We start from the raw sequence: 25,955 nt of genomic DNA, 5'->3' as shown, positions 1-25,955 counted from the left end.
GTCCGGAAGTGAAAACGACTTAAACGTGGATCATGTCATGGATCAGTACGACTCCAAGTATTTGAATTGAATGAAAATTCAATTGAATGAGATCAGAGACATAGATAGAATGTATGTCTCTGATGAGATAAATGGATACATTATTATATTTTAGAATGATAAGAGTAAATTAGTAAAATAAGAAAACTTCATTAAAAATAATCACTAAATAGAGAAATTCAGTCAGTGAATGCTGACTGAGTTTAATTGGCCGCAGGTGCCGGTGTGTAGTGTCACTGACGGTGTGTGTGTGTGTGCCGTTGGTCAGTGTGTGCGCGTGTGTGTGTGTGTGTGTGTGTTTGTGTGCGTTTGTGTGTGTGTGTGTGTGCTATAGTGTGTTTGACTGAGTTGTTTTTTGTATACTGAGGCCTACTAAAAACATTTGTTGATTTCTTCTTCTCAAGTTTTTACTCCGGAATACAGAGAAACAAGTCGCGTAAGGCGAAATTACTACATTTAGTCAAGCTGTGGAACTCACAGAATGAAACTGAACGTAGTCCGCCGCTAGAGCAAAAGGCAGTGAAAGTGACGAGCCTGTTTGGCGCGGCAGCGGTTGCGCTGTGCTTCATAGCACGAGTTTACTGTACCTCTCTTCGTTTTAACTTTCTGAGCGTGTTTTTAATCCAAACATATCATATCTATATGTTTTTGGAATCAGGAACCGACAAGGAATAAGATGAAATATTTTTTGAAACGATTTGGAAATTTAATTTTGATCATAATTTTTATATTTTTAATTTTCAGAGCTTGTTTTTAATCCAAATTAACATATTTATATGTTTTTGGAATCAGAAAATGATGAAAAATAAGATGAACGTAAATTTGGATCGTTTTATAAAAACATTTTTTTTTTTACAATTTTCAGATTTTTAATGACCAAAGTCATTAATTAATTTTTAAGCCACCAAACTGAAATGCAATACCGAAGTCCGGCCTTCGTCGAAGATTGCTTGACCAAAATTTCAATCAATTTAATGGAAAAATGAGGGTGTGACAGTGCCGCCTCAACTTTTACAAAAAGCCGGATATGACGTCATCAAAGACATTTATCACAAAAAAGAAAAAAACCATCCGGGGATATCATTCCCAGGAACTCTCATGTCGTATTTCAGAAAGATCGGTCCAGTAGTTTAGTCTGAATCGCTCTACACACACACACACACACACACACACACACACACACACACACACACGCACACACACACGCACACACACACACACACACACACACACACACACACCTACTGTGACACCGTGACACACCAATTCAACTCAGTGACTTGAACTTGTTTATCTGCCAGCAGTCTGCCGTTAGTGTTGTTTTCATTGTGATAGCTGACTTTTATTTATTTCATTCTTTCTTCTTTTTACATTTAGTCAAGTTTTGACTAAATGTTTTAACATAGAGGAGGAATCGAGACGAGGGTCGTGGTGTATGTTGTGTGTGTGTGTGGGTGTGTGCGTGTGTGTGTGTGTGTGGATAAATGTCTTTGATGACGTCATATCCGGCTTTTTGTAAAAGTTGAGGCGGCACTGTCACACCCTCATTTTTTAATCAAATTGATTGAAATTTTGGCCAAGCAATCTTCGACGAAGGCCGGACTTCGGTATTGCATTTCAGCTTGGAGGCTTAAAAATTAAGCAATGACTTTGGTCATTACAAATCTGAAAATTTTAATTAAAATTATTTTTTTATAAAACGATCCAAAATTACGTTCATCTTATTCTTTATCATTTTCTGATTCCAAAAACATATAAATATGTTATATTCGGATTAAAAACAAGCTCTGAAAATTAAAAATATAAAAATTATGATTAAATTTCCGAAATCCATTTAAAAGCAATTGCATCTTATTCCTTGTCGGTTCCTGATTCCAAAAACATATAGATATGATATGTTTGGATTAAAAACACGCTCAGAAAGTTAAAACGAAGAGAGGTGCAGTAAAGCGCGCTATGCAGCACAGCGTAACCACTACCGCGCTAAACAGGCTCATCAATTTCATTGCCTTTTGCACGAGCGGCGGACTACGGTCATTGTGACAACTGAAATGCAGTGCATTCAGTTCATTCTGTGAGTTCCACAGCTTGACTAAATGTAGAAATTTCAACTTACGCGACTTAATTTGTTTGTTATTAATTTTTAGCTCACACACACACACACACACACACACACACACACACACTAACACTACACACACACACGCACACACACACACACCGTGACTGACACACACACACTGACACCTTCACACTCACGCACGTACGCACTTCTCGCAGACTGGTATGACGGTGTAAGAATTGACTCAATAGTTATTCAATACAGAGAAAACGAGTCACACTAAACGGAAGAAACTCAATTTATTGCTGCAATATAATTACGTAACACTGAAATAAGAGAAAGAGACAGACAGAAAGACACCGAGACAGACAGACAGTCAGACAAACAGACGGATACAGAAAGAAAGAGAGAGAGACAACGAGAGACACAGAGAGGAGTCTCTCCGTTTATTGACAGACACATTATATTCAATAGTAAGCCTTCAAGAGTACATGACAGAAATAGCGAAGCCTTTACTCATATGTACACATGCTTTACGTCAGTTTTGGTTACATCTTACACATTTAACGTTTCCTTCCTACTTCAGAACATACATTTCAACAGAGCATGGCGGCCGAGCGGTGTCTTAAGACACGATAAAAAAACAGCCAGATTACACATCCCAATATTAAGCAGACCTAACTAAAAACAAGTCGCGTAAGGCGAAAATACAATATTTAGTCAAGTAGCTGTCGAACTCACAGAATGAAACTGAACGCAATGCCATTTTACTCGTAGCATCGTCAGGCCACCGCTCATGGCAAAGGCAGTGAAATTGACAAGAAGAGCGGGGTAGTAGTTGCGCTAAGAAGGATAGCACGCTTTTCTGTACCTCTCTTTGTTTTAACTTTCTGAGCGTGTTTTTAATCCAAACATATCATATCTATATGTTTTTGGAATCAGGAACCGACAAGGAATAAGATGAAAGTGTTTTTAAATTGATTTGGACAATTTAATTTTGATAATAATTTTTATATATTTAATTTTCAGAGCTTGTTTTTAATCCGAATATAACATATTTATATGTTTTTGGAATCAGCAAATGATGGAGAATAAGATAAACGTAAATTTGGATCGTTTTATAAATTTTTAATTTTTTTTTACAATTTTCCGATTTTTAATGACCAAAGTCATTAATTAATTTTTAAGCCACCAAGCTGAAATGCAATACCAAACCCCGGGCTTCGTCGAAGATTACTTGACCAAAATTTGAACCAATTTGGTTGAAAAATGAGGGCGTGACAGTGCCGCCTCAACTTTCACGAAAAGCCGGATATGACGTCATCAAAAACATTTATCAAAAAAATGAAAAAAACGTTCGGGGATTTCATACCCAGGAACTCTCATGTCAAATTTCATAAAGATCGGTCCAGTAGTTTAGTCTGAATCGCTCTACACACACACACAGACAGACAGACACACACACACACACACACACACACACACACACACATACACCACGACCCTCGTCTCGATTCCCCCCTCTACGTTAAAATATTTAGTCAAAACTTGACTAAATATAAAAACTAAAAACACTGTACATCATCAAAATAATAATTTTAAATCCACTTTTCCAAACCCTACTGACCTGGAGCATCTTCTCGCGTAATTACTATTGGTTATGCCATCAGTATCATAAAAAAATCGAGGTATAGAATAGCACCATGAAGGTTTTACTAATATCCAAACTAGATCACTGTTCAGCAGTATTATTAAAGCGACACCACTGAATAAAATAAAACAAAATGGTGATTGTTGACACACGAATTACAAGCAAAGCGCAAATTGAAAGGGATAATTGTGGAAATACACATCATAACAAGTCGCGTAAGGCGACATTACTACATTTAGTCAAGCTGTGGAACTCACAGAATAAAACTGAACGCACTGCATTTTTTCACAATGACCGTAGTCCGCCGCTTGTGCATAACGGAGTGAAACTGACGAGCCTGTTCAGCGCGGTAGTGGTTTCGCTGTGCTGCATAGCACGCTTTTCTGTACCTCTCTTCGTTTTAACTTTCTGAGCGTGTTTTTAATACAAACATATCATATCTATATGTTTTTGGAATCAGGAACCGACAAGGAATAAGATGAAATTGTTTTTAAATCGATTTCGGAAATTTAATTTTGATCATAATTTTTATATTTTTAATTTTCAGAGCTTGTTTTTAATCCAAATATAACATATTTATATGTTTTTATAATCAGGAAATGATGTAGAATAATACGAACGTAAATTTGGATCGTTTTATATATAAAAAAAAAAATATTACAATTTTCAGATTTTTACTGGCCAAAGTCGTTAATTAATTTTTAAGCCACCAAGCTGAAATGCAATACCGAAGTCCGGCCTTTGTCGAAGATTGCTTTACCAAAATTTCAATCAATTTGATTGAAAAATGAGGGTGTGACAGTGCCGCCTCAACTTTTACAAAAAGCCGGATATGACGTCATCAAAAGTATTTATCGAAAAAAAAAAATTCCGGGGATATCATTCCCAGGAACTCTCATGTCAAATTTCATAAAGATCGGTCCAGTAGTTTGGTCTGAATCGCTCTACACACACACACGCACAGACAGACAGACACATACACACACACACACACACACACACACACACACACACACACACACACACACACACACACACACACACACACACCACGACCCTTGTCTCGATTCCCCCTCTATGTTAAAACATTTAGTCAAAACTTGACTAAATGTAAAAAAATAATAAAAAAGAAAAACTTGACAGTCCATAGTAAAACGACAAGAGCAATCTCCTCCCTTCCCAGATGTATCGGACAAAACAAAACGGAAGACAAAACCCCTAAAAACACTATGTTATGGTCAGCAGTTAAACTAAAGAATTTTGGAGTTATAGTAATGACAAAAATAATATCAATTGAATGTCCAACATACATGGGTCATACAGATTATGTCATAAACGAAGATGTGCGGCTCTCACTGGATGAATTATACAGACCGAGGACTTCCAGTGGGGAAGTCTGATGTGTTCAAGCCACACTATGCTTTGTGCTATTGTTAAGCAGTAAGACAGGCAGGCAGGCAGGCAATGACAATGACAATTCTTTATTTCACGAGGGTAATAGAGTAAGCAGTGATCTGCGTTTTCACATCTGGCCCTCGCCCTAAAGACTCGGGACTAATCTAAAATGGCGGAATAAGCAAGTAAAAAAAAAATGCTGCATATGTTTATAGATAAACTGAAGAAAGAACACATTATACAATTTATACAATATATTGCATTGAAGAAGAACTATGTGAGACAGATTGACAGAGACAGGAAGACAGACATACAGACTAGTATGTACTGTGAGAGAGTTAGACAGACTGATGGAAAGACAGACGTACAGAACAAGACGGACAATCAAACATACAAGTATCATCACACAGAGCAAGAATCAGCTCTGTGGATCTACCGCAACATGTACGTCACGGGGCGAATACGCGCATTTTGGTGACCTTGAACATCAACAAATCCTACTGAAATGTGCATCTTAAACCCGATATCATTGCCCGGATTTGTGTCAACATGTCAACACCAATTTATGGGTACAAGTACAACAGGTGCGGTTGTGCTGTTTTTGTACGCCTGTATGCATACTATGATCTTACATGTGCTTCAGTGTGTACATATACTTGAAGCGGTTAAAATCGCACGTGATCGGCGAAGTTATACCTTCACTTCCCAAACAGCACGTACAATAGCAAACCCCAACAATGTAAACATAGGTTCATGCATTGATCTTTTTTTTGTTTTCGTTACACAAACCGTACGAAAATACCTGAGGTAACATAGCACCAATAGGGCTGTTCACTGAAATGTCGGTAAAATAACCACAGACAGGGCCGGACCAAATGAGTTGTAAGGGGGGGGTTCCTCTTTTTTGGGGGGGCAAATCAGCGAAGTGGCGAAGCCACAAGCGCGCGCCTGCTTTCAGGCGCGCGAACTAGGGGGGTCCGGGGGCATGCTCCCCTGGAAAATTGTTGAAAAACGGTTAAAATCTGTGCAATCTGGTGCATTCTGGGCCTTGTTTTGAGGGTTAAGAGCAGCATTGTTTTGGTGCTAAAACTAGTAAAAAAAACAAACACTCAAAGCAAGGTACATGCTTTTCCCAGGGGTGGGGTTCCGGAACCCCTGGAACCCCCCCTGGGTCCGGCCCTGACAGACAATAGTATGCTTAGTTCCTTGCTCTACATTGTTTTCTAGCTCACTCCTATCAGCAGTGACAAAGTGATTGTGTAAAAATACGAGTTAACTGTCTTTGGCGATTCGTGAAAGGTTACTGCAGAGGGTGATACACAAATGTATAAAGTAACCACAAGTACAGAACCCGGGAGAGAATAAGCGTGTGTGCATGTGTCCGTGGCACAGTGAGCCCAATACATTGCCACGTTGCAGATCAGTGAAGCGAAAGAAGCAAGAGATTAAACCTCAATGCGACGGGCGCAGTGGCGTGGTGGTAAGACGTCGGCCTCCTAATCGGGAGGTCGGGAGTTCGAATTCCGGTCGCTGCCGCCTGGTGGGTTAAGAGTGGAGATTTTTCCGATCTCCGAGGTCAACTTATGTGCAGACCTGCTAGTGACTTAACCCCCTTCGTGTGTACACGCAAGCACAAGACCAAGTGCGCACGGAAAAGATCCTGTAATCCATGTCGGAGTTCGGTGGGTTATGGAAACACGAAAATACCCAACATGCCTTCTCAACGAAAGCGGAGTGAGCTGACTATGCTCTCAGAGCATAGTGTGGGGAACCCAAATGGGCAAACGAGCTCACACGTAACCAGAAAAATTCTGGAACGCTGAAGAAGAAGAAAACCTCAATGCATACGGTCTTCGTTTCAACTTCTGTTACAAGACAACAAACGACACACGGTCACAACAAGTTGCCAACAACATGATGCCTGCTGCATGCACGAAAAGGTCGCTTGGCAGGAAATATTGCCATTTGTACATTTGAGGGCTACCCATAGAATACAACCGTTGGTGATGTAAAGCCTTAATTCTATCAAATAAAAAATAAATAAATGTGTTTGTTGAGTGAGAGTGCTTTTCCGCAGCTAAGATGACGAAAACAACAATATAAGGTTACGAATCAATACATGTCCAAACGTTTCAAATTCAGAGACAGAGTAACACTAAATAAGTATAGGCCTACATTTGTAATTGAAAGCAAAACACACATTAAGTAGGGCATGTAGCTTATTTTTGACACACGACTTATTCATTGCTACCTTAAGTTCCGAATTTCTTTTTGAAGCCAATGAAAGGAATTAGAAAATACTGTTAAAAGTATTTTTTTTGAAAGTTTCAGTTGATTCGACAGACGTCGTTTCAGTTAATAAACTTAAAATGTCCGAGCAATTAGCGATTTTTGATAGTAAGCATAATAGCCTATGCTTCTAGTCACAGACATACACTGTAGTTAAGTATATCACAGTGAATTCTGGTAATTTGCCACTGAAATCATCTGAAATCGGCATGCGGTCAAACATACCGGCCGGTTCATTATTTTGTTTGACAAGAATTCCTCTGAACATGCAAAGTCACCATTGCATAATTTGACTTTTGCATAACAGAGTTATCGATATGTGAGAGTCAAGCTTCGCATTATTAAGAAAATAACAGTTTTGTAAATATCTTACACGGTCACTTGTTATAACTTGTAACGGCTTCAGCACCGCGCAAAGAAATCAGTTACAACTCACTGATCTGTGTATGATGCATGATTATTTTGCTGAGGAGTTAGTGCATAGCAGTTCAAGTTAGTCTGTGCCTCTTTGACTCTCCAGCACATTGTGAAGAAATAAGTCACCAATCATTGGTCTATGTGTTAATGTACGTTCGGCTGATGTACGTTAGGTATATCCGCCAATGCAGGTCAGTCAACACCTCTTCTGCCATTTTTGAAGGCGGCTCTTTCCCATAAAGTTTTTATCATCAGCACACGGATAACGGAAGACCAAAATCCGTTTCTGAAAGAGTCCCTCGCTCCTACAGCCACTCAACACCACGGCACCAGTTTTCATTTGTCTGTGTCGGTAACGACACTACTGGAGACCTTGGCTGAGTTGCACGAAGCAAAACTGGGTGCCACCCAAATGGGTGGTACGCAGCTGCGGGGGTCGGATTGCTTGAAATTGAGATTTGCTGTGATTTTAACCAATCAGACCCCGCGGCTTGTTCCCATCCAGTTGGGTGGAAACCCAGTTTTGCTTTATGCACATCACGTGACTCGAGATCAAGACAGAGGAGTGGTCAACACACACACTCTACACCTGCTAATCTTGTTCCTATAGGTGCCCGATTTGAGGGTCTGTTGCTGAGGGTCCACCTCTTCCAGCTCGCGCTGCGCCGTCAGCCAATAGCTGAACTTGTCTGCGAAGAAGTGACACTGGCCCCGCCCCGTGCACTCGATGAAGGGGTTGGTGTAGAAGAGCTCTATACAGCTACCTGGCGAGTTAAGGGGCTGGCCTCCGCTCATCGCCCCCACTGCATGCTGCACATTGGAGAAATAAGAATGACTAACATCTTCAGTATTAGGTAAGCTTACATAGTGCAGCTTCAAGCCGAACATGTCTTCAGGAGACCAACAAGCCTTGTTATAGGATAGAAGGCCAAGGAGCTAAATTTAGCGTTGCCAGCACAAGAAACTAGAGCTACACCTGTCGAGCGCCGATGTTGGCCCTTAACCACATCGGGAATATTGAAGCTGGCTTCTGCTCAAGGATTTGAGGTACGCTCCACACCAGGAAACAAGCGGGCATAGAAAGGTCTTCGCTCAGTTCATTCCAAAGTGAAAGTCAGTCAGCGGGCAGACAGTCTCGTCACATCATACTACCATCATTGTCGTCACCGCAGCCTTTGTCGCTGTTGTCAAAATGTTTGATCTACGCCAACCCGCGCGCTATCGTCAAACTTTCACCACTATGAGGACACACTTTACACGATTTCAGATACAGTCGAACCTGTTAATAACGACCACCCTCGGGACCAGCCAAGAGTGGTCGTTATAACAGGTGGTCGCTATGGAAAGGTAAACATATAGAAGAAAATATCGTCTGGGTTCCTTCCGAGTGGTGGTTGTGGGCAGGTGGTCGCTTTCGAGAGGTGGCCGTACGGAAAGGTTTGACGGAACAATTTTCTCTTATACATTATATCGCAACCAGCATCACCACAAAGCCCCCTTCCCTAACACACACACACACACACACACACACACACACACACACACACACACACGCACACCCTCACACATACACACACTTACCCCCCATCCACAACCCATCCCCACCCCCAACCCCCACCCACCGCCCAACACACACACACACACACACACCCCCAACCCCAATCTCACCATAAGAAAACTATAGCCAGTCCACATCTCGCCCCAGCCCTGGGGACACTGAGGGGGAACAGTACTCTGCGCGTGCATGGTGAGGATGGGTCCGGAGGCGGTGCAGACGGAGCAGCGCGAGATGAACCGGAGGATGGAGTTGCCTCTCACGGGCATCATGGGCACGGCCTCCGTGGTGGCCAGCCAGTAGGACGTCATCGTTCTGCTGGCGTAGTTGCACACGTCGTTGATGCTGCAGAAGAGCAGCGGCATGGGGTTGAACTTCTCCAGGCACGACCCGGACTGACCTGTGGGAGGGAAACGCGAACATCCAAAAACAGATAGACGGCCAACGCTCCAAACTTCAGAATTAAAAAAACAAGAATGGTAGGTAATTGAAACGTTCATTATTTGTTTGTTTGTTTGTTTGTTTGTTTGCTTAACGCCCAGCCGACCACGAAGGGCCATATTCTTCTTTGATTGGTTTATTATTGACAACATGTAAAGTTTTGTTTTCTCAATAAGAAACGTTCCAACTACCTACCATTCTTGATTTTTGATTTTGAGAGGAAAACGCGACAGTGTAGAGAAACTTAGCTGGCAGATGTTTTCCTCACAAAGATATGACTTCACAACCTGCAGCCCCACTAAGGCCCCGACGAATCTAACGCCCTACATACCGGAAGGTCCAACAAATGTCTTTTTCTTTTTACCCGAGGACCAAGCAACCCAGTAGCAAAAATACAAGCGTTTTTTTTTATCTGGGTGGATCCACCCGACTTACCCAGATCTTGACTGAAGGCTCGGCCCTCGTCCTCAGAGTGGAGGAAGCTGTAGCCAGACCACAGCCTGACGTGACCCAGCGGGCACTGTGGCACACCTGTCGTCTGGCTGTGGCGTACATACAGGTACGCGGAGGGGCCAGGTAAGCCTGTGCACGAAAAAAATACAGATTCAGATTTGTGTTTGTTTTCAGATTGATTTTTATTTCAGTTGATGAGTTGTTCTTGTCAAAAGACACAACACCATACTTCTTTGATTGGTTCTTATGATTATTTACGGACATCATGAAACGGCTTATACACAGAAGATAAGAACATCATCAAAAGTATGTACAAAAACATTAAAAGCTATACCACGACAGCATGTAACCGAAATCATGTAGTTAAGAAAATATCCCACACACAGACATACAAAATGTAACTAAAAACCTTTATACTAAAAACACATTGTGTATATATATAACACTCGTTATCTGCCAGCCAAGAATTTCTCATACAAGGGGTCAACATAAACATACCTGGATTGCCCGCGATACCCGGTAATCCTTGACCCGGCCTGCCTTTGGGTCCCTGAGGTCCCGGGTAGCCTAACCCGGGTTCTCCTCTCTCTCCCTTCAGACCTATTCCGGATGGACCGCTGGGTCCAAGCTCACCCTTCTCTCCGGGTTGGCCATATTTGCCGGGTAGACCTGGGAGACCTGGAGCACCTGGATCTCCGCGTATACCCATTCCATCCATGCCTTTCTCTCCTGAAAAAAAAACGAGCAAGAGAACAAGGTGAAATAAAGGTTGAAGTAAGATTAAAATGACCTTAACAGGCTAGAGTTTAGAGGCTTGTGATGACGTACAGAAACCTTTTCGATTGTGATCATGTAGTGTGTCTTAAAACAGAGTTATCATATGCTTCTTCGCGAAAAGTTTGCATTGCATCCAAGTATAATCACAGATGGAGCATCGTAAGCAAGCATAGAAAGCTAATTTAAACACATTAAGCATTGCCAGCAAATGCCACTACGCATCGTTTGCAAATGTCAATGAGTTTATCCGAGTACTGTCTATGAAAACACAACGGGACCTCGTATGTAAGTGAATGTCAATACGTAGCACGTAAAGAACAACTCTGCTTTGAATGTGATTTATTCTTAAGTTTATTGTCCAATCGTTTTGATATTCATCACAGCATACATACCTTGGGGTCCAGGCATTCCGAACCCAGCCTCTCCCCGATCTCCCTTCAAGCCAGGCAGCCCGGATTCCCCTGGGAGGCCAGGCAACCCTGGATCTCCCCGCGGCCCTAAGTCTCCCGGCTCTCCCTTGCTGCCGAACAGTGCGTCTCCCGAATCTCCCTTGGAGCCCTTCTCTCCAGGCACGCCAAAACCTGGTTCGCCCTGACGGCCTGTGTCACCGGGAAGACCTGGTAATCCTGATTCACCTTCCGCTCCCTGGAAAATGAATTGTAGCTACTGCTTTTACAGACTGGTGTTTTATGATGTGTGGTTTGCTGTTTGTTCTCTGTTTGACAAGGACAAACATGGACGTAAGTCATCCTGATATCGTCCTAACAACTGAGTTTTAAAAGGTCGATCGCATAATGAAAATACTCTCTTACGCTCAGATTTAGGCTATGACACTACACAAAGTCCATTAAAGACATTTTTTTCACTATGAGCCCTTGTCGCATGTAGTTCTGAAAAAAAATCTGTGCAGGCTGAAACATGTTACGTCGGAAGATACTTCGTTCACAATCACGGGCTGTCGATAAAACTCTAAACCTTTAGCTTATTTGTTCCGAAATACCAAGCACAAAATTAATATTCCCCTTTAAAACATTGCCAGCTCTTCTTGTGAACAGATCTATTCTCAAATTACTAATATATGGCAGTGATATGTTTCAATCATATTCAATATAAACTAATCAATATAATTATGACATGTATGTTTTTCAATCATATCCAATACACGCGGAAGACTTTAAAACAATGCCAGCATATATCGTGAGCAGAGCTTTCCTCAAACTACCAATATATGGCAACCCCCCGCGGGTTAGGGGGAGTCCCATATTGGTTGGGACAAGAAAGAATTTACCCGATGATCCCCAGCATGTCGTAAGAGGGGACAAACGGATTCTGTTTCTCCTTTTACCCTTGTTAAGTGTTTCTTGTATAGAATATAGTCAATTTTGTAAAGATTTTAGTCAAGCAGTATGTAAGAAATGTTAAGTCCTTTGTACTGGAAACTTGCATTCTCCCAGTAAGGTAATATATTGTACTACGTTGCAAGCCCCTGGAGCAAATTTTTGATTAGTGCTTTTGTGAACAAGAAACAATTGACAAGTGGCTCTATCCCATCTTCCCCCTTCCCCCGTCGCGATATAACCTTCGTGGTTGAAAACGACGTTAAACACCAAATAAAGAAAGAAAGAAATATATGGCAGTGATGTGTTTCAATAACACTCTAACTAACTAATATCTAAACTAACTAATATCAGGCTCACGTTTTGTCCAGGTAAGCCTTGCCTACCAGGTTCCCCAGGTATGCCGTCACGTCCAGGTGCACCTGGTTCTCCAGGGATACCGTCCTGGCCTCTGGCACCTGGCGTGCCCCTCGCGCCGTGCTCACCTGGGTCCCCCTTAGGACCGAAGGGACCTCGCACACCTGGGCTACCTGGAATGCCGTCTAGACCTGAGGCTCCAGACTCACCTGGAGAGAAAAAAACTTGCTACTTGAGGTTTTAAGGCAAACTCAAAGACTGGGGGACATGAGAAAAAAGTAATGATTTGCATACTGGATTTTTCCTACCCAAGAGCACATCAAAATTATAACAACGTTTAGGAGGAGGAGAACACGAGGGGTGACCGATTTTATTTTATTTTTAAAATTTTACTTACCAACCTTGGGGGATCCGCGAAATAGTTTTCAGTCATGAACATCAGAAGGAAACTTCTATAACGTGTTGCAATAGGCGGGAAAATAGTGTGTATACACAACTTAGTACTTAGACCAAATACATGTTAATAATCTATAATCTACATCCACAAAAGCATGTCACTTGTCGTCTTAAAACTCACAGACACATGCAGACACAGATACACTGACAGACAGACAGACAGACAGACAGACAGACACACACACACACACACACACACACACATACACACACGAACACCCACACCCGCATACTCCCACACACACACACACACACACAAACTATTATTGTAATTTTGAGCACACCTTTCAGACCAGGGAGACCGATGGAAAATTCTCCCTGTAAGCCTTGTGGTCCCTCCCTGCCAGGCTCCCCTGGGAAACCTGGTTCCCCTCTATTGCCCGGATCTCCAGGTAGACCAGATAAGCCAGCTGGACCGGGGAAGCCTTCCCCCGGCTCTCCTCTGTCCCCCTGATACAGTTCGAGTTAAAAACATGTGGTAAGAATGGCTCAGTGTGGGATGGAAAACCCTTAAAATGTTAATGATAATAATAATGTATAATACCTCTAGAGCGCACATATCCAGGGTTAAACCCTGCTCGGAGCGCTTTTCAATTTCCTGGACATATACCCACACAAAAATATATAATTGTTTACATCACATTGCGCGTAACAGTTTGAAACTAACTACCTGTGCAACAGAAAATCACGGTTAGTGAAGAAAAAAGACAACATCAACAACAAACACAACTAAATCCTTGCTTAGAATTCTCACCAAGCTAGCTTTAGGGAACTTAGTCGGTTCAGCAAGACGTGACAATCTCAGAATGAGAAGCGAACGAATTCATACTGCAGGAATACGCTCCATGTTACCTCTATGTTTGCTGGATGTCTTCCGTTTCTTGAGATTACTTACAACACAATCTTTCATCAACCCATTCAATAGAAACACTAATTCTAACACACCGTCAGTGGGCGTGCAGAGCCTCGTGTATGCTGAATATTCATGAATAAGATCCAAGTTAAATAATGCTTATATTCATCATCATTCAAGTCCGAAGGCGTTGCCCGCTGGTAACATGTTCTACACATACCATTTCTGCACATACCTTGACACCGGACACAGAAGTCCCAGAGTCCCCTTTAGGACCGGAGGGTCCTGGCCTCCCCGGAATTCCAGCAGGCCCGTCCACCCCTGGCAGCCCAGGGAACCCCTCGGAACCCCTCTCTCCTTTCTCCCCGAATGGGCCAACCCGGCCTGGAAGACCCCGTTCACCTGGAATGCCCTTGACACCCGGAAGCCCGGGAACTCCTTCGAGCCCTGGGTCTCCTGGAATCCCGCGGAACCCGGATTCTCCTGGTAGACCAGGCACCCCTGGGACACCGCGCGCCCCTGTGGAGGATCAAACAACAATGGGACGTAAGTATTGTGAAAAAAGGCAACAGGAAGTGAGAGTTATCTTAGAAGTGTATTTATGTACGATTATGCTTATTGCGAAACACCACTTCAGAAAAGCATAACGCATTTCATGCTACTTGTGCATGAGCAGCTGTACAGCGCATAAAGGATACATTCTCAAGTCAGATGAAACTTTTCTTCTTTGGCGAAACAGATTATGACGCAGTAAGCGTGGATGAGTTGCAGACACAACCACATACGAAGCTATTTTTCTCAAAGACATGTTCAATACTAAAACTGAAGACAAACTCAATATTAAAACTGAAGACAATTGCAGTGACAAAACTCAAGAAAAGGCCAATAGTCGTCGCCATTTACCTTTGATGCCCTGAACACTGTCACCGGGCTCTCCCCGTGCGCCAGGTAGACCGTCCAGTCCGGGTCGTCCGGGTAAACCGTCACTACCCGAGAAACCTGGGTCTCCTCTTTGGCCCGGGTAGCCTCGCTCACCCTGCAAAATACATTCGTCACAGTTTTGTGATAGTCTCTGGGTGATCAAGAAAACTAAAGGAAGTGGTTGTGTTCACGTAGCCTCGTGTCTCTTACTGTTTACAAGAGTTATCCATAAGAATTTGCATCCAAACTTTCTAAAATAAATGTGCCAGGCAAATAATGTAATATCTCAAGGAAAACTTCATTGCAGATACATTCTTGCAAACAAAATGGTTGCGTGCGAGCCAAGTTCTGCTACCGGTAGGTCCAATTTTGTGTACACAACATTTTAAAACGATGACCTGCTGTTTGAATCCATTGTCAGGTTTCGTGGCATTGCAGGTTACATTCATCTTCCAAAAAATTTCCTCTCTAAGCAGAACAGGGTAGCAGCCTTGTCAGATTAATTTCATCTTCTGAATTTTCATTTTCATTTCTTTAATTGGATCTCTACTGAAGAAATGCAAATAAACGCACCTTGGTCCCAAGACCAGGATCCCCCTTCGGCCCTTTCATTCCTGGCTCGCCTTGAATGGTACCCGTCAGCATGTCTACCCGGCCTGGTGGACCTGTTCAGAAGTCAGCACAGTTCTTTCGTGTCATGTTTCACGTGCAATTTGTGTGTATTCTGGCCACTGCTGATAACACACGCAGGAAAAACACAAGCTATTTCTATGGTGACCTTTTGTTTTTTTTTTAAATTGTTCGCAATGGCAATGTTTTCTTTTTGCACGTTATTTTATGTTCTTTAATTCTAAATAATGTGTAATCTTGGTGAAATAAAGCTTATTCAAAACAGTATGAGCACCGGCCTTATTCCCTTCGAATCTTTTTTCCAACTTGAAGAGAACGAAGAAAGAGATAGTGGAAGGCAGGAAGTGAAAGAGAGTGACAGAGAGAGAGAGAGAGGGAGAGAGAGAGAGAGAGAGAGAGAGAGAGAGAGAGAGAGAGAGAGAGAGAGAGAGAGAGAGAGAGAGAGAGAGAGAGTGAGTGAGAGAGAGAGTGAGAGAAAAAAAGTAAGCAAGGAATAAGAAAAAATGGAAAATGGAAGGAATGAGCAAGTGAAGATAGCGCAGAGAACAGGAAGGATTGAAAGGAAGGAAGGAAGGAGGCCAGGAAGGAAAAGGGGATCGATGAGGGAAGGAAGGGAGAAAGACAGAAAGGAAGGAACAAGGAAAGAAACAAGGAAGGAAATAGGTCAGAAAGAAGGACGAAAATGAGTCAAGAAGGACGAGAGATAAATGATTTAGAAGGACAGAAGACCCGTGGGAAAGTATAAGGAAAGATGCAGGCAGGAAAGACGATAAGAAAAAGAAAGGACACACAGAAGGGTAAAAGACAAACAATCAAAAATCTCAACACAGTACTTACCGGGAGGACCAGTGAATCCCAAGTCTCCTTTCTCGCTGGCGGGAAAAGTATGAGGAAAGATAAAGGCAAGACAGACGATAGGAAAACAAGACACACGGAATTAAGAACGACAAACAACCAAAAAACACAGTCCTTACCGGGTGGACCAGGGAATCCCAAATCTCCTTTCTCGCCGCCCCTGCCCTTTTTGCCCCGCGCTCCAGGGTAGCCGGGCTGGCCGTGGTGCCCCTTCTGCCCCAACTCCCCAGCCTCCCCCTTCTCCCCCCTCCCTGGCGGTCCCTCGGGACCCGGTCTCCCTGGAATCCCTGGAGTCCCGGGAAGGCCCCGTACCGTCGGTCCATCCCGCCCTGGTGGACCGCTCATCCCTTTCTCGCCTGGAACACCTGGAAAGCCGTCTCGGCCTGGGGGAAGGTACAGTTCAGTTGATTTACTGTGGTTGGCTTTATACGTGTACTTGTAAAATCTGTGTATCCTTGCAGCATCACCGTATCGAAATGACTGCCGATACCGGTATACAATGAACTAATCAAGTATCGTAATATAGAAATACTTAATATAAGCTTGATGCTTGAGTTCGGATACCCTGTCATATATTGAATGTCACGATACTAAAATTGAATAAAGTTTTGTTTAAATCAATCAAGTATCGTAAACGTTAAAGATGCAGTTAGTCGACAGCAGCAGGCTTGAGATTTGTTCTGTTTTGAGAATCGCTTAAGAATTTATGTTATAACGTAAAGGCCTCTTTGTTTTAAGACTGGCAAAAAAACTGAATAAGAACTGGACTATTATAAGAATTGCTATCGTTACATTGGTCCCTCGGTTTTCCAACCTTCCAAAAAAATACAGATCTTTAAATAGACGGACCGTAAAGTGCAAACAAATTCACGGACTCTGTTTCGAGACAAAAACAAACATCAGAATGATCAAGTATGGGCAAAGGAACCAACGGAAAAACGAAATGCAATTACTTGGATTTCTTATTGTCTTGAAATAACTTTACGAATAAAACCATTAGCAACGCGAAACAAGCCAGCACTGCCGACTATCACCACATAACTTTATCATCACAGCAGTCTCACCTGGAAGACCCTCTCCAAGCTCCCCCTTGGACCCTGGTCTACCCGGGAGCCCGTCTCGGCCCTGTGGACCCCTGGGCCCTCTGTCACCCTTGGTGCCCGGGAACCCTTCCATTATTGTGCCCGGGACACCAGGCTGCCCGGGCGTTCCTGGGAACCCAGGCAACCCCTCAGGTCCTACATCGCCCGTACTGCCGGGGAAGCCCTGTCAGGGAAAAACAAAGTATATGGTACATGGTACATGGTAATGATAGCTAGTGTTAAATATGGGGAGATGAACATTTATATATTGACCTGGATGTCTGTGCTAGCATACGTTTGCGTGTGTGCCATGTCAGGAAACAATAAGGGTACATGGAATGTGGTACTGATGGCTAGTGTAATATATATATGGGAAGCGGAAGATTTATATCTTGGCCTGGATTCTTATTCAAGTCTACGTTTGCGCGTGTGAGTACATGTAGAGACGGGGACACAGCTATAGATATAAAGACATAGACTCAAAGGCAGAGACACGCCAACACGTGGGACAAAGATATTGCAGTGCGCACACTCAAACCCACTACACATAGGCCCACACCAACACACGCGCACACACGAAGACATGCACGCGCGCACGCACGCACACACACACACACACACACACACACACACACACCGTGCACACACACGCACGCACACACACTCACACACACACACACACACACAAACACACACACACACACACAAACACACACACACGCGGAGACCTAGCCAGACCCTACACTAGCAGAATTTCATGAGAATAAGTTATCGTTAAGGTGTACAAGTGTACGTTGAAAAGTGAGGTTTACCTACTCTGTCACCTTTTCTGCCCGGGAAACCAAAGCCAGGCATGCCGAAGTCACCTGCAACCAACAGAATAATCATACAATAACAAGACACTCTGCTGAATATTGTTGGGCATTCAACTAAAGGCGCGCTATGACCCACTACTCCTTCCCGTGTAAACGATTTTGCTCACCTGCAACCAACAGAATAATCATACAATAACAAGACACTCTGCTGAATATTGTTGGGCATTCAATTAAAGGCGCGCTATGACCCACTCCTTCCCGTGTAAACGATTTTGCTCACCTGCAACCAACAGAATAATCATACAATTAACAAGACACTCTGCTGAATATTGTTGGGCATTCAATTAAAGGCGCGCTATGACCCACTCCTTCCCGTGTAAACGATTTTGCTCACCTGCAACCAACAGAATAATCATACAATAACAAGACACTCTGCTGAATATTGTTGGGCATTCAATTAAAGGCGCGCTATGACCCACTCCTTCCCGTGTACACGATTTTACTCACCATCTGAGATCTGGCCAGGCATTTCACGGGGGACAACCCCATCCCTCCACTTGGATACCTACCAACATTCAACATCCTGAATGCTTCCCGTACTGAGTGGGATTTTTCATGTAAAATAATTTCCCGGGTTCTCAGTGTCGGTTATGAAATTATTCAATTAACAAATGCAAATATATGCACAATAAGCAGCCAGGATCTAGAGTTTTAAAGAATTCAAGTGGATGGCTGTCGTATCCCATGGACAAGCCTAGCCAGATCAAAGATAGTGAGTCGAATCGGATCGTCTGTACGGGCAGGACTGCGTCTTTTGCGTGAGTATGTGCAGTCTAACCTTACTCCAAATGGTGATGCTGAACATAAGCAAAACTCAGTCACGAAGATCCATCGGCAAAACACAGGATTCGTCAATCATTCCATTGAACATTGTTTTCACGAAATCCAAACACAGATAGCCTGCTAACGTTCCAAAATCCAGATTTGTGACCCTCCACCACGAAATGAGTCGCATGTCACCTCGCGCGGTTCTGCGCTAGGCTTAATATAAGTCCGGGGAGTGTCTGGTAACAGTGTGAGGGTCACCTTAGTCACAGGCTTATAACTCAAACAGTTTTCGCTCTTTTCTAAAACGGTTTTCACCACTGGATAGAGCATAAAACACTCTTTAGGCAAATGTAAAACTATGAAAATCATGCAAAGGTGACATGCGACTCATTCCGTGGTGGAGGGTCACATTTGAAAAACAACAAGAAAGTTCTTGTTTTTTGATTCATTGTTTTCTTGCCAGGCATTCAGTCAGTGCCATGTCAGGAAAAAATAAGGGTACATGGTACACGGTAACGATAAGCATGAAAAACAAGGCGAAATGCTCTACTCACAAATCACGCTGGCAACTCATCAGTTGAAACAAAGTTCTAACTCACCCTTCTGACCCTGAAAAATAAAAGTAAAACACACATTGCAAACAAATGATTTAAAACTAGCCGTATCAACACTGACATGAAAGTTTCAACGATCACATTTACCATTGTTTGGGAACGGATTTAAAATCAGTTTAAAAGTATTTCCAATATACCCTTGTTTAACACTGTCGTTCAGAACAGGATGTTACACTTACACACATGACTATTCTATGATTCCATCACAAGTTTTCTCTTTCATTCTTCATTTAAACTGCGAGTTTTCGACAAACCATCTTGGAGGTGGCCATGCAGTAGGCAGTTACATGGGATACGACCATCCCTCCACTTGGACATTCGCCAAACGTCAGCAGCCTGGTTGCTTCTGAGCAGAGTGGGAAAATTAGTGGCGAGCTGTTAAATTAAATCATAAAAGAACATTCTCATTTTTTTTATAGAAAGCATCCAGGCTGTTGGTTTTTGGTATGTGTCCAAGTGGAGGGATCAATCAATCAATCAATCAATCGATCAATCAATCAATCAATCAATGTGAGGCTTATATCGCGCGTATTCCGTGGGTACAGTTCTAAGCGCAGGGATTTTTTTATTTTTTTATTTTTTTTTATGCAATTTATATCGCCCACATATTCAAGGCGCAGGGATTTATTTATGCCGTGTGAGATGGAATTTTTTTACACAATACATCACGCATTCACATCGGCCAGCAGATCTCAGCCATTTCGGCGCATATCCTACTTTTCACGGCCTATTATTCCAAGTCACACGGGTATTTTGGTGGACAATTTTATCTTTGCCTATACAATTTTGCCAGGAAAGACCCTTTTGTCAATCGTGGGATTTTTAACGTGCACACCCCAATGTAGTGTACAACGAAGGGACCTCGGTTTTTCGTCTCATCCGAAAGACTAGCACTTGAACCCACCACCTAGGTTAGGAAAGGAGGGAGAAAATTGCTAACGCCCTGACCCAGGGTCGAACTCGCAACCTCTCGCTTCCGAGCGCAAGTGCGTTACCACTCGGCCACCCAGTCCACCCAGGGATGGTCTTATCCAATGTAAAAGCCTGGCAAGATCTGAGATGGTGAGCCGAACTTCTGTTTTCACGAAAAGGACTGAGACTTTTAAGCCCGTCACACACTCTGGGACGCTAAATACATCATACGACTTACCTTAACTCCTTTCATTTCCCGCAGTAAGTTGGCGTAGTCGCTGTTGTTGGCGGTCAATTCTCCCAGCTCAAAACGCCCTGGTAGCCCCGGAGGTCCTGGGGGCCCCTGTTACAAATGTTTTCACTTGAACAACACATAGTGCACGTGCATATTATAGGAATTGCCGTATAAAATATATACAGCGAATTTAAATCTCAGTAAATGAAGTCTTATAATTGAGGGAGTATGTAAGATATAGATAGATTTATAGACTTATTGATGAGAAAATCATGAGAAACAAGGTCTTAACCCAGAGGGTCTTAAAAGAGAGATTTCACTGCAGTAATCAATGCAGAACATATGTGACCCTCCACCGCGGAATGAGTCACATGTCACCTTTGCATGATTTTCATAGTTTTACATTTTCATAAAGAGTTTTCTATGCTCTATCCTGTGGTGAAACCCGTTTTAGAAAAGAGCAAAAACTGTTTGAGTTATAAGCCTGTGACTCAGGTGACCCTCACACTGTTACCAGACACTCCCCGGACTTACAGTAAGCCTAGCGCAGAACCACGCGAGGTGACATGCGACTCATTTCGTGGTGGAGGGTCACATTATAGCTTTAAGCTACAAAATGAAATAATGGCGACGTGGAGACTATATCTTTAAGTTATGTGTTTGCTTGCTTGCTTGACTCCTTTTTTGTGTTGACTGTTAACTTTACTCACGTATCGGCCGATGCCTGGTAAACCTTGAAGGCCCTGTAAACAACACAATGACTTACTTTGTATAATTTGTACTTTGACAAAGTCACAAACAAAAGATAGCCATCGCTATTACTGTCGACAACAAACCGATTAAATACACAGACAACAAAGACCGCATGCAATGCAGGTAGCAGCTTTACCAAAGGATATAGTTCACTTTACTGAGAGAGGAAAAAGGTGTGAGAATAATACATGTCTATCTGTGTTTGTAACTGAGTAATATATATGGTCAAAGTGCTAAGTTAGATTTCCTTTTTACCTCCGTTTTCTCTTTTGAGTTTGACATGTTTTTTCCCTTGTTTGTTTTTTGGCCGAGTGGGCGTTTGTTGGTTGGTTGGTTCTTGTTGTATTGTTTCTTTTCTTTCTTTTTCCCTTTGATTTTTTTTCTCCGGGTGATTTGAATTTATTCTTTTGTGTGAAGCTTCTCCTTTATGTTCTACCAAAAAAAAAACCAGCAATGATAATACTTACATGTTGTCCCGGAAATCCGGGCTCTCCAGAGCTCCCTTTCAGACCCTGCATATACAAAGGTGCCAGAGCACATCATGGATGTAAGCAAATCGTTGTCATCTATCTCCGTTGCGCAATAACGTTTACAAACAAACCCCTTCATCCCCTCTACATCTATAGGTGCTGCATTCACTCTTTCCTCAATTTCAACGATCTCTTTTCCGTTGAAGAGTTTTTTGTATGGCAAGCACCCACACACACGTACACACACACACACGCACACACACACACACACACACACACACACATATATACACGCACACACACACACACTCTCTCTCTCTCTCTCTCTCTCTCTCTCTCTCTCTCTCTCTCTCTCTCTCTCTCTCTCTCTCTCTCTCTCTCTCTCTCTCTCTCGTTGACAGTTGCAAGCCACGTAAAATGAACAGGGAAAACGGAAATCCACCATGGCAATGCTAAGCTTGTTGCAGAATTTGTTGACACACGTGGTAAACAAAAGCAGAGGAATTCTCCTTTTGGTCAATCAGCCAAGACAGCGCAGTGGCCAATGTGGGGAACATACCCATGTAAGTAGCCAAAAATATGACTGAAAACAAGTGGGCATTAGATATACATTCCAGCTTCTGTTTCCAATAGCATTCCACAAAAATGGATTTTTGGGGTCCATTTTCACCCATGATAGCTTTTCGCCTGTTATATGTGAATGCACTCGCGCGCGCTGCACGCGCAGGAAATTCCGCTAAAACGTTTACAGCCCTGGACCAAGGTGCCAGGAACCTTGGCCGCAATGCCCAGAGGTGAGGGAGGTCAACTCACACCAGAAGGTACCGTCACCAATTCCCAGCAACAAAAGTGTCCAGACTTTCATACAAGCCTTCACCCTTTCTCAAGGTTAAAGCGTCGAAGAACTGGGGAACTGAGTTAGCCGTAAAAAAAAAGGCCGTGGTCTGATAATATAAGAACAACCGGTTTAACGGCTATCAACGATTCCTGGATTTTATTATTGGATTCTTTGAAGAGGTTGTTGCGACTTCTCACATAATTATCTACACCCTCTCCCAGAGCCCTACAGGTTGGACAGAATTGAAAAAGTGAGTCAACTCCACAACAGCTTTTGCCAGATTTACTAGTGTGACATATTCTTTGGCAACACAAGAGTTTACTAACAAAACTATACATCACACAAAAGCATAGACGGGACAGGTATGCTATACAATAAGTAGTCGCGGCTTTGTGAATAAAAGTCAAGGGCGCTGCGTCTAGAAAACTGTGATTGAAATTTAACGAGACTCACATTCAAACCATCACATCCGGGCTGTCCTGGTGGTCCTAGTGTTCCAACGGGGCCCGTTGGTCCCTGGAACACATCGTCAAAATCATGTACCTGTCATCTCAGGAGAGCTCTCTTGTTCAATTATCAAGAAAATGTTATTGAAGTCAATGCTTTAAAGTAACTTCCTCTCATAAGAAAAGTTCTCTGCTTTTATATCGGATAAAAATGTTTAAAACACATGTTACGGAGATACGTACATGATTCTTTGAGAAGCAGATTCTTTCAATGTCAGTGACTAACAGTAAAAAAAAAATCAGATTTTTTTAAAATGTAATCTAGTGAGTAGTTCAATGTATTGTACTCACAGGAACTCCGTCTTTGCCAGAAGGACCAACTGGACCCGCCGGACCCTGTTGACAAGACAATGAACAATCGTTTAGGATAAGAGTATCAAAAGTAGGGATCGGAGAAGGTACGTATCCCATAGATCTCGTCTGAAAGAGAAGGTGCATTTAGAATTGACGATGTCAAAGGGCTGAGTCTACATGTAAAACATAATCTTTGTAAGTCTTCGCCCGGAAAACACACTCTTTAGATACCCGAGTGAATTATGTAATACATGGAAGCCCACAAACGTCAATGGGACACAAACAAACAAAACTGATCAAATGTTACAGAGACAAAAAACAGCCGATGTTCGGAAATAACTCTTTCGGGGTTTGTATGCACTGTGGAAGGTGAACATGAGGCAAGGTGTAAATACGCCGATAGCGTCACAAAGAACGATGATCTCTGCTGTGCATTATTTTTCAAAGAAAAAGGCATCATGTCGAGCATACCCTCCCTTTTTTAGATTACGAGAAAATAAAAACGCTTACCCTGAACCCTCTGGCACCGTCCAGTCCGTTGAAACCTGGAGTCCCTTTATCGCCCTTAGCTCCGGGGACCCCTGGCATACCTTGTATACCTGCGAGCCCTTGGGAGCCTCGTGAACCGACAGAACCCTTGTGAACACAAGATGAGGGTTACCATAGATACAGAATGGTATAACGCCATGACTAACGAAAGGATTCTGACGAGGAAAGGAAAACGAGCAAACAGACAAAAAGCCAAATTGAAGTATTAATTAAGTATTACATAAAGTAAGAATTATGACGAGGAAATGAAAATAAACAAACAGACAAAAACCTAAATTGAAGTATTATTTTGGTATTAACTTTGGTAAGAATTATGACGAGAAAAAAAAGGAACTAAGAGACAGAAAGACAAACGACCGTATTGATTAGGCAAAAAAAAAAAAATAGGTCTGTTTACGGTAACCCGACCGACCCTAGTTTTTTCGCGCGACCCTCGACTTTTTTTTGGCATTTGGGAAAAAAAAAATCTTGGTTTTTTGGCAAAATAACGTAAAAATATGGTTTTTTGGAAAAAAAAAAAAATCCCGACCTACCGACCCTATTTTTTTGGCCTATGTTACCGTAAACAGACCTATTTTTTTTTTTGGCCTTAAGTGAACTCAAATGAACAAGCACCCCAAGAGTGTGGTATGGACAGTTATTGCATGCTTCTGCTTGAAAAGAAATGGAGAGAAATTCCGAATGAGGAGGTCACAGTTGAAGTAAACCATAAAATGTTGTCGTACTTTGGTGATAAGACATACCGAACGGTGATAATTGTCACACATATATTCCTCTGGCTTTAGCTTCCTTTCTTTTCGTTTCGTTTCGTTTAGTTTAGTTTAGTCTCCTCTTTTTGTGTACTTGGGAGGCGTTTCTTGTCCTTTCGTCCCTAACAAGTAAACAACATAGGAATTGCAAGGTATCCTTAAATATGCCCTTGTGTCAGGTATTCTGTTGGGAAACCCAAAAACTTGTTGTCACTACGCAAAAATAAACACATGTACACAGAAACTAATAAGCCAAAATGTTTCTGCGTTCTTTGTCTTTCAATCAATCAATCAATCAATGAGTCCTATATCGCGCATATTCCGTGGGTACAGTTCTAGGCGCTCTGCAGTGATGCCGTGTGAGATGAAATTTTATACGGCCAGTAGATTGCAGCCATTTCGGCGCATATTTACCTTTCACGGCCTATTATTCCAAGTCACACGGGTATAGGTAGACAATTATTAACTGTGCCTAAGCAATTTTGCCAGGAAAGACCCTTTTGTCAATCGTGGGATCTTTAACGTGCACACCCAATGTAGTGTACACGGGGGGAGGTTCGGACACCGAAGAGAGTCTGCACACAAAGTTGACTCTGTGAAATAAATTTCCGCCGAACCTGGGATCGAACTCACGCTGACAGCGGCCAACTGAATACAAATCCAGCGCGCTACCAACTGAGCTATATCCCCGCCCCTGTCTTTGTGGTTCTTTCTTTTCCCCTCTCTCCAGGCTTCTCTTCTCTTTTCAGATTCTTTTCTTTTTCTAAGTCTTCGTTCTTGAAGTAAAGATTTTGCAGCGAAAGTGGCTGGCAGTTAGAGTGA

General features: G+C 42.6%; 1 protein-coding gene across 1 annotated transcript in view; it reads right to left on the bottom strand.

Moving 5' to 3' along the window:
* Positions 1-2,383: 2,383 nt before the first annotated feature.
* The window catches only part of LOC138958448 (collagen alpha-2(IV) chain-like), a 52,683-nt gene continuing 29,111 nt past the window's right edge, over positions 2,384-25,955 (bottom strand). The window contains exons 6-25 of the mRNA XM_070329603.1: positions 24,346-24,471; positions 23,833-23,877; positions 23,489-23,551; positions 22,195-22,239; positions 21,685-21,717; positions 20,978-21,082; positions 19,813-19,822; positions 18,387-18,436; positions 17,553-17,754; positions 16,608-16,871; positions 15,577-15,668; positions 14,986-15,118; positions 14,318-14,601; positions 13,514-13,679; positions 12,777-12,982; positions 11,472-11,724; positions 10,801-11,031; positions 10,285-10,431; positions 9,522-9,808; positions 2,384-8,663 (exon numbers count right to left, since the gene is read on the bottom strand). Coding sequence (XP_070185704.1) covers positions 8,406-8,663; positions 9,522-9,808; positions 10,285-10,431; positions 10,801-11,031; positions 11,472-11,724; positions 12,777-12,982; positions 13,514-13,679; positions 14,318-14,601; positions 14,986-15,118; positions 15,577-15,668; positions 16,608-16,871; positions 17,553-17,754; positions 18,387-18,436; positions 19,813-19,822; positions 20,978-21,082; positions 21,685-21,717; positions 22,195-22,239; positions 23,489-23,551; positions 23,833-23,877; positions 24,346-24,471 — 3,000 coding nt within the window. The 3' untranslated portion in view covers positions 2,384-8,405. The remainder of the gene's footprint in view (positions 8,664-9,521; positions 9,809-10,284; positions 10,432-10,800; positions 11,032-11,471; positions 11,725-12,776; positions 12,983-13,513; positions 13,680-14,317; positions 14,602-14,985; positions 15,119-15,576; positions 15,669-16,607; positions 16,872-17,552; positions 17,755-18,386; positions 18,437-19,812; positions 19,823-20,977; positions 21,083-21,684; positions 21,718-22,194; positions 22,240-23,488; positions 23,552-23,832; positions 23,878-24,345; positions 24,472-25,955) is intronic.

Source organism: Littorina saxatilis, linkage group LG2, assembly GCF_037325665.1.
Source record: "Littorina saxatilis isolate snail1 linkage group LG2, US_GU_Lsax_2.0, whole genome shotgun sequence".
NCBI classification, from domain to species: domain Eukaryota; kingdom Metazoa; phylum Mollusca; class Gastropoda; order Littorinimorpha; family Littorinidae; genus Littorina; species Littorina saxatilis.
Note: the sequence above shows the minus strand (reverse complement) of the source record. Positions and strands in the feature narration are given on the sequence as shown.